The sequence below is a fragment of the Xenopus laevis genome, chromosome 2L (genome assembly GCF_017654675.1).
Source record: "Xenopus laevis strain J_2021 chromosome 2L, Xenopus_laevis_v10.1, whole genome shotgun sequence".
Classification (NCBI taxonomy): domain Eukaryota; kingdom Metazoa; phylum Chordata; class Amphibia; order Anura; family Pipidae; genus Xenopus; species Xenopus laevis.
In genome coordinates this window covers 143336335-143351152 of record NC_054373.1, presented here as the reverse complement: position 1 = coordinate 143351152, position 14818 = coordinate 143336335, and the positions used below count along the sequence as shown (strand labels likewise).

General features: G+C 39.6%; 1 protein-coding gene across 3 annotated transcripts in view; it reads right to left on the bottom strand.

The window, feature by feature from the left end:
- The window catches only part of LOC108708554 (tastin), a 19827-nt gene extending 10830 nt beyond the window's left edge, over positions 1–8997 (bottom strand). Inside the window, exons 1-7 of one of the 3 annotated variants that reach the window (XM_041582492.1) lie at positions 8744–8997; positions 5884–6215; positions 2957–3164; positions 2448–2611; positions 2221–2311; positions 1364–1476; positions 1–90 (exon numbers count right to left, since the gene is read on the bottom strand). The exon at positions 1–90 is cut by the window's left edge and continues 20 nt beyond it. In XM_041582492.1, coding sequence (XP_041438426.1) covers positions 1–90; positions 1364–1476; positions 2221–2311; positions 2448–2611; positions 2957–3164; positions 5884–6138 — 921 coding nt within the window. In that variant the 5' untranslated portion in view covers positions 6139–6215; positions 8744–8997. The remainder of the gene's footprint in view (positions 91–1363; positions 1477–2220; positions 2312–2447; positions 2612–2956; positions 3165–5883; positions 6216–8743) is intronic. The other 2 variants (XM_018247380.2, XM_018247379.2) reach the window with 2 other exon arrangements.
- Between the last annotated feature and the right edge of the window lie 5821 nt (positions 8998–14818).

Genomic DNA, 14818 nt, shown 5'->3' with positions numbered 1-14818 from the left:
CTCTGGCCCATTGTTCTGCTTTGTAAAGATCTCTTTGCTAGGATAAGATGTATGCATAGGTACCGACATCTGCTGCATTACTGGATTAACCTACACAGGAGTGAGTCAAAAACATTTAAAAAAGTAATTTGTTTTCTAAAAAATTATAACACTGTTACACTTACAAAGGTAGGAGAGAAATACTTTTAAAGGGGTGTTTCACTTTTAAGTTAACCTTTAGTGTGTTACCGAATGACCAGTTCTAAAAAAAATGTTTCAATTGGTCTTCATTATTTATATAGTTTTTTTTTATTATTTGCCTTTTTCTTTTGACTATTTAAAGCTTTCAAAGCTCTGACCCCATCTAAAAAATAAATGCTCTGTAAAGCTACACATTTGTTATTGCTGCTTTTGATTACTCATCTTTCTAGTCAAGTCCTATTCATATTCCAGTGTCTTATTTAAATCAATGTATGGTTGCTAGCGTAATTTGGACCCTAGCAACAAGAATGCTGTAATTGAAAAATGGAGAGCTGCAAAATAAAAAGCTAAATAACTCAAAAACCAAAATTACAAATTGTCTCAGAATATCACTCTCTACATCATACTAAAAGTTAAAGCAAAGGTGAACAACCACTTTATTATATATCATAGACAGTATTAACAATGTATTCATTTTTGGTCTGATTTGGCACCACTCCATTTTACTATGGCATTCCGACTGGTGTCTTGCATCTGTTGTAACTGGCCTGTGAGGTGAGCTCGCTACCTCACATGGCACACACTGATATTACTATTCAACCAGCTTATAGTCTTGAGAACTGGAATGTGGAAAAATTCACATGAGGGTTAAGAACCTGCAGTCATATGCGACTTCATATTAAATCCCAGCCACCTATTACTATATAGATAAGAACTATAACCTTGAAAACCAAGGGCCAGGGCTTTTAAAAACAAGAGGTCTTTTTGTAACATCGAGCATCACACTTTAAAAATACGAGGAACATTTACATAACAAATAAGCTCAATAGGTTTTTTTGCCAATAGTTTGAATTTATTTTGCCCTAGCTACCATAATTGACAAGGCAATGTCAATATAATACAGCAAACAAAACTTATTTAAATATTGTAAGTAGGAAACTATGGGAAATGGTGCTGCTGTATTTTAGAGGTTTTTTTTTTTTTAAGCATATTCTGGTTAGTAGATTTCATACAAACAAATTTATTTTTATGGAGGTGGGGGTGAGAGAAAATTGTTCCAAACATTTAGTTACAGAGGCTGATAATATGGACATCTAGCTTTACTGTATATAGTCTTCAACATACCTGACAAACCAAATAAACAATCTCAAAATGTATTTTAACAAACAAAGCAATGGCTGACCTGGGATGGAACAGCACTTTTCTCTCTAGATGTTGCATGTTCATGCAAACTCACATCAGGGGGGCGGTTTTCCGTTTTCAGATATTGTTTTAGGAGGGTCCTTGTCTCAGTACCTGCACAGGAAAAGCAAAACAAACATCACTGAAAAGAAAAGAGGAGTAAGGTTATAAATGTTCCTTTTCCAAAATGAGATCAGGATTAAATGCAACTGTTATAACTCATGAGCTATTTGCAGATCAAAATTAAAGATTTTTGGGAATTGCAGCAATCAAACCTTGCTTTCTTTTTCTAGTTTGTACAGGTATGGGACAGGTTATCCAGAATGCTCAGGTCCTGAGCTTTTCTGGATAACGGATCTTTCCGTAATTTGGATGTCCAAAAAAATTATTTCAATATCAATTACAACCAATAGGCTGGTTTTGCCTCCAATAAGGATTAGTTATATCTTAGTTTGGATCGAGTACAAGCTACTCTCTTATTATTACAGAGAAAAAAAATCATTTTTAAACATTTGAATTATTTGGATAAAATGGAGTCTATGGAAAAGTCTTCCCATAATTCGGAGATTTCTGGATTTTGGGTTTCCGGATAATGGATAATATACCTGTAGTAGATTTACAAAACGGTTTATTCTTTGCTATGAGCAATATTCATAAATGGCCCGGTTATCTAAACAACAAGAATTATGTACCTTGTGGAAAGCAGAAGTCACAGAACCTTCACAGAACCTTTACAACTATGGAAAACACTAAAGTTGCAGAAATGAATTAACATTCTCATCTGAACCAACCACAATAAATCTAGAGATGTTGCTCTTGTGTTTGTTTTTTTACCAACCATGCACCCAAGCAACATACCCTTAGTTGGCAGCCAGGAGAAGCGGGGGATACTGTCTAGAGATGAAGCTGGATGGCTGCATGCTGCGGTGTACATGGAATTTCGGACCATCTTTAAAATAATTAAATGAAAAGACAAAATAAAGACAGTGTTATTTGGAAAACAAGACACTTTTTTCTTGCTAAACATGTAGTAAAATAGACACTCATTTATTACTCATTATCAACAGCGGATTTCCATATCTTACTATGTTCTTGCCACTGGAAGGATGTGCATTTGAGGACATTCTTATTGGAATCCTCTGTGCCAAGCTCAGCTTGCCAGTTGCTCCCCCAGCAGTAGATACGCCAACATTAAAAAGGATACTGTTAAGAGCTGCAGAGTCAGCTTTAAAATGCACCTTGGGACCATCTGAAAGATGGAAGAATTCCATAAGTATGCAACCATTAATCTGCACTAAACAATAAACCAATGTTTCACTCGGCTATGCAAGGTCATGAGAGAGAACTGACAAAGTTCCATATCCATTTTCTGGTTCCCTAAAAAACATAAAATGGGGGTTCTACTGTATCTCACGATCAGTTTATAAATGCGTCCCAGAGGGTGGAATAACACAAAGGAAGCCCATGACAGACACATAAGTTGATCCTGCCTCTGTGATGTGACTTAGTACAAGACTGAGTCTTGTGCCCTGAAGGGATTCTTTCCAGAATTAAAAAGAAACTATGTATTGAATAAGAAGCATCCTTAACATACCTTTTGAATTAGTTGTGTTATTGTGTCCATGAAATACTTCACTTAATGGCTCTCGACCTGTAAGTCCTGCAACAGGAGACTTAATTTTGAAGGAAGTTGCCACAGGATGACCAACATCAGTGACTGATGCTGTCTGAAACTTGTCTCCCTTCTGTGACAAATTGAAAGGCCGAGGACGAGTACAGGACTTTTTAGATACGGCTTTACCCTACAGAAAAAACAAAAAAAGATATATATAGATTTAAAATTGTATAGGGAAACTGATGAATTGGACAAATGAATAACCTGAAACCAACTGAACTGAAAAAAGTTTTGGAAGGTGGACAAGCTCTAAAGGTTGTTCATCTTTAAATTAACTTTTAGTATGATGTAGCAGATATTCTGAGATTTGCAATTGGTTTTCATTTATTATTATTTGTAGTTTAAGTTTTTAGGTTTTTATTCAGCAGCTCTCCAGTTTACAATTACAGCAATCTGGGTTCTAGGATCCAAAATACAATAGCAACCATGCACTATTCGAATAAGAGATTGGAATATGAATAGGAGGGTCTGAATAGAAAGAGGAGTAATAAAAATTAACAATAATTTTGCAGCTTTACAGAGCATTTGTTTTTTAGATGGGGTCAGTGAGCCCCATTTGATAGCTGGAAAGAGTTAAAAGACGGCAAATAATTTTAAAACCTACTGTATATACTCGAGTATAAGCCGACCCGAGTATAAGCCGAGGTACCTAATTTTACCTACGAAAACTGGGAAAACTTATTGACTCTAGTATAAGCCTAGACACAACTACAGCCCTGTCTCCCAGCAGCGCACATTCTGCCAAAGCGACCCCCCCCAGTGATCAACCGGACTTCTTTGCAAAGTTGATGGTGACAGAGCATTGCCAAACGGATTACTTTGTGAATTGTCCCACTACCATGTGCAGAGGGTGCTGTGTGATATTGCCATCGCTGTTAATCTTTTGTATAACCAACAGAGGGCGCTGTGTGATATTGCCATCACTGTTAATCCTTCATATAACCAACAGAGGGCGCTGTGTGATATTGCAGTCACTGTTATTCTTTCATATAACCAACAGATGGCGCTGTGTGATATGGCAGTCACTGTTATTCTTTCATATAACCAACAGAGGGTGGTGTGTGATATTGCAGTCACTGTTATTCTTTCATATAACCAACAGAGGGTGGTGTGTGATATTGCAGTCACTGTTATTCTTTCATATAACCAACAGAGGGCACACTGTTATTCTTTCATATAACCAACAGAGGGTGCTGTGTGATATTGCAGTCACTGTTATTCTTTAATATAACCAACAGAGGGCGCTGTGTGATATTGCAGTCACTGTTATTCTTTCATATAACCAACAGAGGGCGCTGTGTGATATTGCAGTCACGGTTATTCTTTCATATAACCAACAGAGGGGGCACTGTTATTCTTTCATATAACCAACAGAGGGCATTGTGGGATATTGCAGTCTCTCCCCAAATGAACTGTTGGTATAGGAATGATTAAAAGTGACTGCAATCTCAGCTACTGCCCGCTGACCCGAGTATAAGCCGAGGTAGACTTTTTCAGCACATTTAGGATGCTGAAAAACTCGGCTTATACTCGAGTATATACGGTATATAAAAAATAAAGACCAATTGAAATGTTGCTTAGAATTAGCCATTCTATAACAAACTAAAAGTTAACTGAAAGGTGAACCACCCCTTTAGTAAAAAAACACAACATTTTGGAAAGCTTTGCCGTAGTTTGGAGTAGAATGTAATTTACCCATTTTGGGATCGGAAGCAAAAGTATGAAGGGTCTACTTACTATAAGATGCTTAATCTTCGTACCAAACGACATGTAGGAGTAATAATATAGTAAACTGTAAGCTCTGGGCATTCAGATGAATCTATGGATTCGGAATTTTTACTAGGGTGTGTACTTTCACAAAATATAAGCTTTTTTGGGGTGAATACTCCGCAATTTTGGGCCTAGATAACATTCTAAACATTTGCTAGCACTCTGCTTGGAATTTTTGATCTACATATTTGCTATTAGCGGATTTAGTATTAGTGTATATCTGTATTTTTGCACATATAATTTAAATATATGCACATATAATAAAATAGGTTTGCAGTACAATCATCTGGCACTGGGCACAAATTAAAGTGATCCCTCACAGTCAGTGTTTTGGTTTCTATGTTCAGTCACCCTGATCAAATAGAATTTTTTTCGTGCAGGCTAGCAAGAGGCCAAATTGATTCAGAAACCATAAAATTAATGACAGCCAACTAAAAGTTGTTCAGAATACACCTAAAATATACTTTTATAAGATACCTCTTTATTAAGATACCTCCTGGTAACTGTGTGTATATATATTAAAGGGGTAGTTCACCTTCAAACAACCAGTTGTTTTCAGATAGATCACCAGAAATAATGACTTTTTCCAATTACTTTCTATTTTCTGTGTCACAGTTTTTCTAATATTGAAGTGTAAAGTGTCCTTTTTCACCTTCTAAAGCAGCTCTGGGAGGGGTGGGTTCGCCAACCCTGTAAACAGTTCTAAATTGATACATTTAGTTGATACCTTTCTTTCTTTGTCCCTGTTGAGTAGAATCTCTGGGTTGCATTAGAGGCAGCTATATATATAACAATAGTTGTTAATACTCCAGAGATGCTGCGGAGAGATGTATCAAATTTTTTTTAGCAAAATTGTAACAGTTTAGAGTCTGCACCTGCATTATTGAGCTGCCAGACTGAAACACCAGAGACAGGGACATTCAACTTTAAACTTAGATTTTGGAAAAACAGTAAAAAATAAATAATGGTAAGTAATTGAAAAAAGTATTTATTTCTGGGGAACAATCCGAAAACAATTGAACTGAAAAAAGTGTTTGGAAGGTGAACAACCCCTTTAAATAAAAGATCCCAAATACCTTCTGAAACTGGTTTTGCCACGCTTGGTGCATTTTCTGAAAGTCAGGAGGTGGCTTTGTTTTTAAGGACACTGGAAGTTTGCTTTTCTGTGGAACTTTCAAATTGTTTGCTTGTATGGTTTGTTTCTCCTTGCTTTGTGGAAGACATGATGGTGGTGGTCCCATGCAATTTTCTTTTCCTTTTTCCCAGCTGGTCTTCTGTATCACAGAGGACTTGTTTTCACTTCCCACGTGAGCCTCCCTAACAGCTTGCATCTTCTCCTATTATGATCTGCTATGTAGAGCCAGCAGCAAGGACCAAGGCAGCTTACCAAGGCAGCTTTGCACTCTTCCTGCACAGAGAAGATAAATTATTTTACATGCAATCAATTTATGTATTATTTCATTAGAAAATTGTACCTTACTAAGGCAGTCCAGAGGCTGGATGTGGCCCTTGAAAGAATGGTTATGGCTACCAACCTTCGCCATTTATGTAATCCGTCCCTCAACCATACAAAATTACATAATAATCAGCCCAGTACATCATGTTAAAAGTGTAAGTGGAGCAACTGCACTATGCTTTGCCCCCTGTGTGACCTTTAATAGATTTATATTTTACAAAAGTGGGTACATTATTCACTAAATACATTTTCAGGATATTTATGGCCCTTGTATATTATATAGTGAATAATGTACCCTATCTTAAAATATAAGGATATTAGTTATACAAGTCCCAAAGTAGTTCCATTACCATATAAAAGCACATAGCCAAATACTTTTATACAGGTCATCAAACTTCACATTTAAGTAGGGATGCACCGAATCCAGGATTCGGTTCGGGATTCGGCCTTTTCCAGCTGGATTCGTATTCGGCCGAATCGAATCTGAGCCCTAATTTGCATATGCAAATTAGGGGTGGGGAGGGAAATCACATGACTTTTTGTCAGAAAACAAGTAAAACATTTTTCCCCTTCCCTTTGCATATGCAAATTAGGGTTCGGATTCGGTTCGGTATTCGGCCGAATCTTTCAAGAAAGATTCAGGGGCTCGGTCGAATCCAAAATAGTGAATTTGGTGCATCCCTACATTTAAGACACATTTATTTATGTTACAGATTGGCCAATTTTAAGCAACATTTCAATTAGTCTTTTTTTTATAGTTGTTTTAATTATTTGCCTTTTTTCTACTGACTTTGCAGCTTTCAAATGGGGGTCACTTACCCCATCTAAACACAAATGTATGGTTACTTTTTATTAATCCTCTTTCTATTCAGGCTCTCCCCCATTCATATTCCAGTTACTATGACAAATCAATGCATGGTTGCTGGGGTAATTTGGACCCTAGCAACCAGATTGCAGAAATTGCAAACTGGAGAGCAACTGAATAAAAAGCTAAATAACTCAAAAGCCACAGATAATAAAAAATGAAAACCAATTGCACATTGTCTCAGAATATCACTCTCTACATCATACTAAAAGATAATTTAAAAGGTGAACAACCCCTTTTGAAGGTGAAGTGTAATGTTTTACAAGAGAGAGCACTTGGTTTATTATAATAAACTAGTTTTAGTGAGTGTTGAGACAGAAACAACATCACTAATCATGTCTTATAACCATACCCAGAGTTACACGACCAGTATAAAGGTACTCCACCTTTGACCGCCATGCCTTCATATTTTACAATAGGGGTATATTATTCACTATATAAACTGTGTTTAGTGATGTAATTTTTAATTTACTGAAACTTCTGCTTTGGCCATCACCTCTGTACCACTGTGGGCCCCCCGTGTGAGGCCTCCCACCTCCAGACCATTGTGGAGAAGAAGAACCCATAGAAGGCTTTCCACCTCCAGAACGTTGAGCCCCATCTCATGTAATACCTTTCACCCTCGGACGGAGACAAAACCACCACAAAATGTTTTTCTCCAGGCTGTGTCCAACCACATTATGACTGGTATAAATCCCACTTACTACCCACTGCCCCCCCACCCCCAAACGTGCGTTACCCTGCTTTGCTTACTGCACTTGCCCTCACAGACATAAGCCCAGGGTTGTCAGGTTGGCGGTTTTCCAGCCAAATTGGGCTAATTATTTAAAGCCCAGGCGGGTTTAGAAAGTACAAACTAGCCATGGTATGGGTTTGGACTACTTTTCGGGGCCTTTGGCTTTTTTGTACTTTGAAAACCAGCAAAAAAGTGAAAAGCCTGCGTCTGCCAATGCATGTTGGGTAATGTCATTTTTGTTTACCAAATTGCCAGCTGCCAAGTTCAATGCAAAACTACAATACCCAGCATGCAATGGGAGTTACCAGATTTTGGGCCCTGTACCACAGTCTTCAATCACTCTTAAACATTTCCTCAATTTCAGACAATGTTGGGGCAAAATCTGCCGGCCACCAAAAAAGGTTGAACTTTTTTACCAATACTTATTGGAATTGTATGTGTATTAGGGCCTTATGGGACCCCTATACCTCCTGGGTCCCCATCTGTCCCATTTTGCATCATGGAAAAATCTGAAAAAGGCATATCTTCATATATATTCGTGTATTTTTTAGACTTTTTATTGTGCTATGTTTGGGCTACTTTTGAAGTGCCCCTTGGTTAGTTTTGGGCTGGCTGTGTAGCGGACTTTAGAAAGTTCCACCTGACAACCCTGCAGAAGCCTCACTTGGGTTCATCCCACGCTGCGTCTCCCCCACGCAGGGAAAAGCTTCACTGGCAGAACGACGTGCTCGATGCAAAACAAAGTACAGACTACTGGAAGTCTCACAGCACTTTGCTTTATGGCGGATTTCTTTACTGAACAGCCCAAACACACAGCATACTGCGAACGTACAAGCAAGCCCGTCACTAACAAAGATCTGTCCCGAAATTCCATCTTACCCGCTTGAAGCTGTTGCGGGACAGGCATCGACATCCAAGACTAGTCAGAGTCCCCCAGGGGTTCGGTTGTACATCACTGTGGGCCCAAGTCCCACTCTCAGCTGTCCGCACACACCTCACACAAAACACAGTTCGTAAAAAGCACGTCTCTCTCATTGGCTAAGGCAGAGGCAAAGGACTGAAAAAAACGTTTCTCTAGCGGCCAATGGTGTTTTAGAAAGATGCGTGACGTAATGTCATGGGACGGCGCTGAAAGCACGTGATTAACAAGTACGTAGCGACCGAACCGGAAATGTGTTTGAGCAACGGTTGCTTGTTTGGAATTTGGTAGTTGTGGGAATGTGGGCGGGTGCCCTGCCTACTTATAGTCTCCTGTAGGAGCGTCTGGCACTGCTGCCCACTGTAATTAACGAGGACACGGGGAAAAGTTCACCTTTTTATTAACTTAAGTGTGTTAGAAATTACTTTATGGAAACTACAGCATCAGACTATGTTAAAGAATGAATGGCTTCCTATTCCTTCGCGTTATAGTACATGCCTCCCAACTGTCCCTTTTTCGGAGGGACAGTCCCTCTTTTGACAGCTCAACCTGCAGTCCCTCATTTGTACTGGAAAGTCCCTCTTTTCTTTGCACTGAACAGCCAGAAAAAGAAACAAAGTTTCTCACTTAATTGGCTTTTAGTAGAGCCCAGAACAGTTAACAGGTGCAAATAAGATACTTTGTAACAATTTTGAGACACAAAAACACAGTTTAGATAAGGAGAAATATTTTCAAACTTTCATAACCTTGCCAAATTTTGTAAAACAAACATGGTAATTAGGGGGTGTGGCCACAGAAAGGGTGTGGTCCAAAAAATTGCTGCGCTATGTGCGGGAAAAAATTTTTTGTCCCTCTTTTTACTTCCAAAATGTTGGGAGGTATGATAGTATGCTGTTTAAAGGGGAACTATCGCCAAAATGTAATCTAAGCTTCCTCATACTGAAGTACAATCAATTAGTAATCCTGCATTGTGTCTGAAATAATCAAGTTTATCTTCACTATTCCTCTCTCAGCATTCTGTCTTCATGCAGCAGTTGGGTGTCAGATATTCATTGACCGTTAGATCCACTATATATTATAGGGGGTGTCCCTTTTCTAGGAGATGAATTAGAGCTTCCTCAAATAACTGATTCCAGTACAAACAAAATGTAACAAAATAACTGCCTTTTGCACAAATCCTGCATGTAGAGAGACATGATGTCTGGTAGCGATGGTGATGTGCGGGTCAGACCCGCCCCACCGATGGCGTCACAAAAGGGGCGGGGCGAGCAGACGCAACACTATAAAACCGGAAGTCGGATGCTGGCATTTGAAGGTGGTGGACGGGAAGAGCAGGAGAAGAGCTCAACCCGCCACTCGCGAGGAGCACTGCGAGGTCGACCCGAACCCGCTGGTATCGGGTCAGCCCACACATCACTAATGTCTGGTGATTATAATCGAGTGAGCTCTAATACATCTTCTAGGCAAAAGGAGCCCCCCCTATGGATCATTCATCTGACACCCAACTCCTGAATGAAGAGAAACTGATGCTGAGAGAGGAATAGTGACTATGGGGTCCGTTTACTAAAGCGCGGTAAAAATATGCACACAAAATATAGACAAATTGTCGGCAAATATGTTTTTGCCTGTTTACTAACCTGCGGTAAATATAAATTTGCGAATTTTCTTGTGCAAAAATATGTTTTTGCCAGTTATCGCATAGCAATACGTACACATTAACACCTGGTTTACTAAACAGCAAAATGTGCAAAAGACAACATTTACGCAAGAATATTCGGAAAATTTTACCTATGTAGTGTTGTTGGATGGTATAATCATCAGTCAATAAAGTTTATGAGTTTTGAAGATGCATTTCTGGCCATAAATGTCACAGTAAAAATTGCCATAATAACTGCCATAAAACAAGACTATTTTATAGCATAAATATTCGCAAAAACATAAATTGTCGCCAGAAAATTCAAACTCGCTAAAATTACCGCTAACGTAAGCTGGTTCATTAACGTAGTTACCGCAAGTGATCGCAATGACTTCTGAGCACATCGCTGTGCGGAAACTTAAAGTCAGATTTACCGCACTTTAGTAAACGGACCCCTATAAACTTGATTCAGAAACAGCACAGAATATTTAATTGATTGTATTTAAAAAGTTTTTTATTTGAGTATGAGGAAGCTTATATAAAATTTTCATTTTCACAATAGTTCCCCTTTAACATGCTGCATCTGGTTGTTGGGTGGGGGGCTCAGATTCCTGCTATCCATATTCCATTCAGACTTCACAATTACGTACCTCCCAATATTTGAAAAATAAAAAGAGGGATAAAAAGGTCAGCTGAATACATTTCTGGGGGTTTAGGGTCAGGTTTGTTTTTTGTTATTACTAATGAAGGTGAATTGCCCTTAAAGGGGTTGTTTGCCTTTGAGATAACATTTAGTATGAGGTAAAGAGTGATATTTTGAGACAACTTGCAATTGGTCTTTATTATCTGTGTTTTTTGAGTTATTTAGCTTTTTATTCAGCAGCTCTCCAGTTTGCAAACTCAGCAATCTGGTTACTAAGGTCCAAAGTACCCTAGCAACCATGCTCTTCTTTGAATAAGAGGCTGGGATATGAATATGAGAGGCCTGAATAGAAAGATGAGACAAAAGTAGAAATAACAATACATTTGTAGCCTTACAGAGCATTTGTTTTTAGAAGGGGTCAGTTAACCCCATTTGAAAGCTGGAAAGAGTCAGAAGAAGAAGGCAAATAGTTCAAACTATAAAAAAAAAAAAATAATGAAGGCCAATTGAAAAGTTGCTTAGAACTGGCCATACTATAACATACTAAAAATGCTACTGCTGGTGACTAATCTCCCGAAATGCCTTCAAACCAGCAGGAATGGGAATCGCCGGCGGGATGGCATATGTGTCCGAGTTTCTTTGTGACTTCAGAAAACCAAAGCAACGCTTATGCCATCCCGCTGCCAGCCACATTCTTCCCAGTAGGAAGGCATTTTGGGGAGATTAGTTCGCCAGCAGTAGCAAAGATTTATCGCAGGAGACTAAAGCTGGCCATAGATGCAACGATCCACGATTCGTATGGTTTTCGGACCGTGTGTGGAGGGTCCCAACATTTTTCGTCCAGCGGAGATCGGTCGTTTGGTCGATTGGACGGGTTAGAAAATTTCTGTCGCCTGCCGATAATATCTCTGCGTGTATTGCCGATCGTACGATTTTCAGTGGGAGACTGTCACCAGCTTTGTCTATCGTACGATTGCTGTCAGGGGCAGAACATCGGCTGATCTGCTTTATGCTTTTAGAACTACTTTATTTGGTCGGAATGGTAAGACTTTGATCTGAATGGTTAGTGACAGGTTGAGAGATGGGAAAGTCCGATCGTACAATGATTCGTACGATCGGATCTTTGCGTCTATGGCCAGCTTAAATCTTCCCGTGTGCCACTACCCTTAAAGTGATACGGACACTAAAAAAAATGTTTTTAAAATATTAATCTGCATCAAAAGTTACCTATAGGTCATGTTGATAATTTTTCGCTGATAGTTTTGCTTTTGTAAGTATTTGTCACTTGAAGTTCCTAAACCTGACTGTTTTGCCAACATGACTGTCCCTTCTTAACTTGTCAGTTAGAGTTTCTAATGCTAACGGCCTCCTGCTGTACAAATATGGCAGTCCCCTAATACAGGAACAGGGTAGTAAGAAAGGTAATGTAAAAGCATCAGGCAAATACGTTTATGGCAAAATTATAAATGGCATTCAAAGACAATGTTATGATAGATAATAAAGGTTATTTTCTGATGTCAGTATCTCTTTAGGCTGCAAGTCAGTTTTCCCAAGAGACCTGCTTATATTAAATAGTTTGGGGCCAGAATTAAGGATATGCAGAAGCGGCACCTGCCTAGGGCACTACAATGTGGGGGACGCTGTTCAAGGGACTTCTGCCTTTTCCTAGTTTGGATTCAATCCCTTCTGCCGTTCTTGCCCCCTCCTCTGCCACTCTCCCTTCCTACCTCCCTCCCCTCTGTCACTCGCCACTACCTCCCTCCCTGCCCTTACTCCCTCCCCTTTATTTCCCTCCCCCTCCATTACAGCACGCATATGGGGGGCAGGGTTAGCCAACTGGGTTGCCTAGGGTGCCCAGTTGGCTTGGCTCGGCCCTGGTTACAATTGTATTTTTGCTTATCTTAAATTGTTAAAAAAAGTATCTATGTGCAGCTGCCAAGTATTATGGGCTCTCTGCCAAAAGCCTCTTATTTGATTTCATTTCAGAAACGTATCACATAAACAGGGGGGCCCACTTACCAACATTCTCATTTTAGAGGTTTTAGAAACCATGAATAAACTAATTTTTCTCTGAAACCACAGATTCCATGTAAATTATTAAAAGATCCAAATATAAAAGCACAAATGAAAAAAGCGCTGAACAATATGCTAAAAGATACAAAAACCTCTAAAAATTTGTGTTTTTCGTACAATTACTATTGATAAAACCTCTAAAAGTCTAAATGGCTAAAAAAAAAAGTTCTAATAAAGTCAGCTCTCATTGACTTCTATAGGATCTTGACCGCTTTTACTTTTGTGTTCGTTTTTTGTGTTTTTATACTTAATTAATCTAGGATTTATATGGGGGTTATGCAATAAAATGCACTAAGTTTGCCCTTAAGTAGTAACTCCTAGCATCCAATCAGCAGGAAGTGTTTACTAGTCACCAGTTTAAAATAAGCATCTTTTTGGTTGATATGGGCTACTGCTCCTGGGCAAACTTAGTGCCTTTCAATACATATGGGGGTTAGGGTTTTAGAGAAATATATAGAAAAAAATGGATTCATTAAAAAAAATTCTAATTTTAGTAAAAATTACTATTGGCAGCAATAGAGTTTGCAATTCACCATTCCACAAATAATAGGCAAGTGTTCCTTTTGGAATGCCCTGTACAGCGTTCACTAGAGAATATATATGGTGCAACATAATTCTATAAGTGTGGGCAGCTTCAGGGGCGGGTTTATGTAAATGGAATCCCGAGGCCAGTGCCCAGACACTTTGCGTGTGTGCCGTTTCGTGGCTGCGCGGTCCTAGCGCCAGCCGCATGGTCCTAGCACCGGGTCCCTGTGTGCACATGAGTGTGCTATTCAGTATCGGAGCACCCAGTGCTCCGTTGGGTGCGGGAGGGCAGCATGCCGCCCCTAAAATATTGCCGCCCTCGGCCCAGGCCTATGTGGTCTCGCCACAAATCAGGGCACCCTGCACAGTTTTGGCTAGTTTCTTGCAGTTGGTAAATACTGTTTGATGGTATCCCAGTGGCCCTAGTTTAATTAATTTGGAAGATTGCTAGAATTTTAACTTGCTTTGCATGGGTCTGTCTATAGCGAGCTAAAATGTGATTGAAAGGTAAATGTCCCCTTTAGGGTAAGGGCACACGGGCAGATTTGGGGAGATTAGTCGACCAGGCGACAAATCGCCTCTTCTTCGGGGCGACAATCTCGCCCGCATTTGCCTCTCGAGAAAACTTCAGGCAACTTTGGAAAATGAAGCGCCGTGAGTGCCATCCCGCTGGCGAGTTCGGGGAGATTGTTGCCCAGAAGAAGAACGATTAGTCACCAGGTGACTAAATCTCCCCGAATCTCCCCGTGTGCCCTTACCCTTAGTTGTTCTACTGCAGAGGGACAAGAATACTTTGTGGAAGATATCCACTAGGGTTGTGGGGTTTTTTCCATTACTGTTGTTAAAAATAGCATATAGCCAATTACAGTATATCAGATTATAAAAACCAGCCATGGTTTCAGATGTAACTAAATATGGGGCCACAGATCAGGATCAGAGTAGAGCAGGGTCGGACTGGCCCACAGGGATACCAGGAAAACTCCCGGTGGGCCCAGGTGTCAGTGAGCCCTCATGCTGCTAAACTTTTGGCCTATTTCATGGTCATTCCCTATTTCTATGAGAACAAAGAGGCTAAATAGATGGAATAATTGATTATAGTATGTAAAGAAAACAGACTAGGAGAATAGAGGTTGATTGAGGAGATTGGGATCCTGGTCT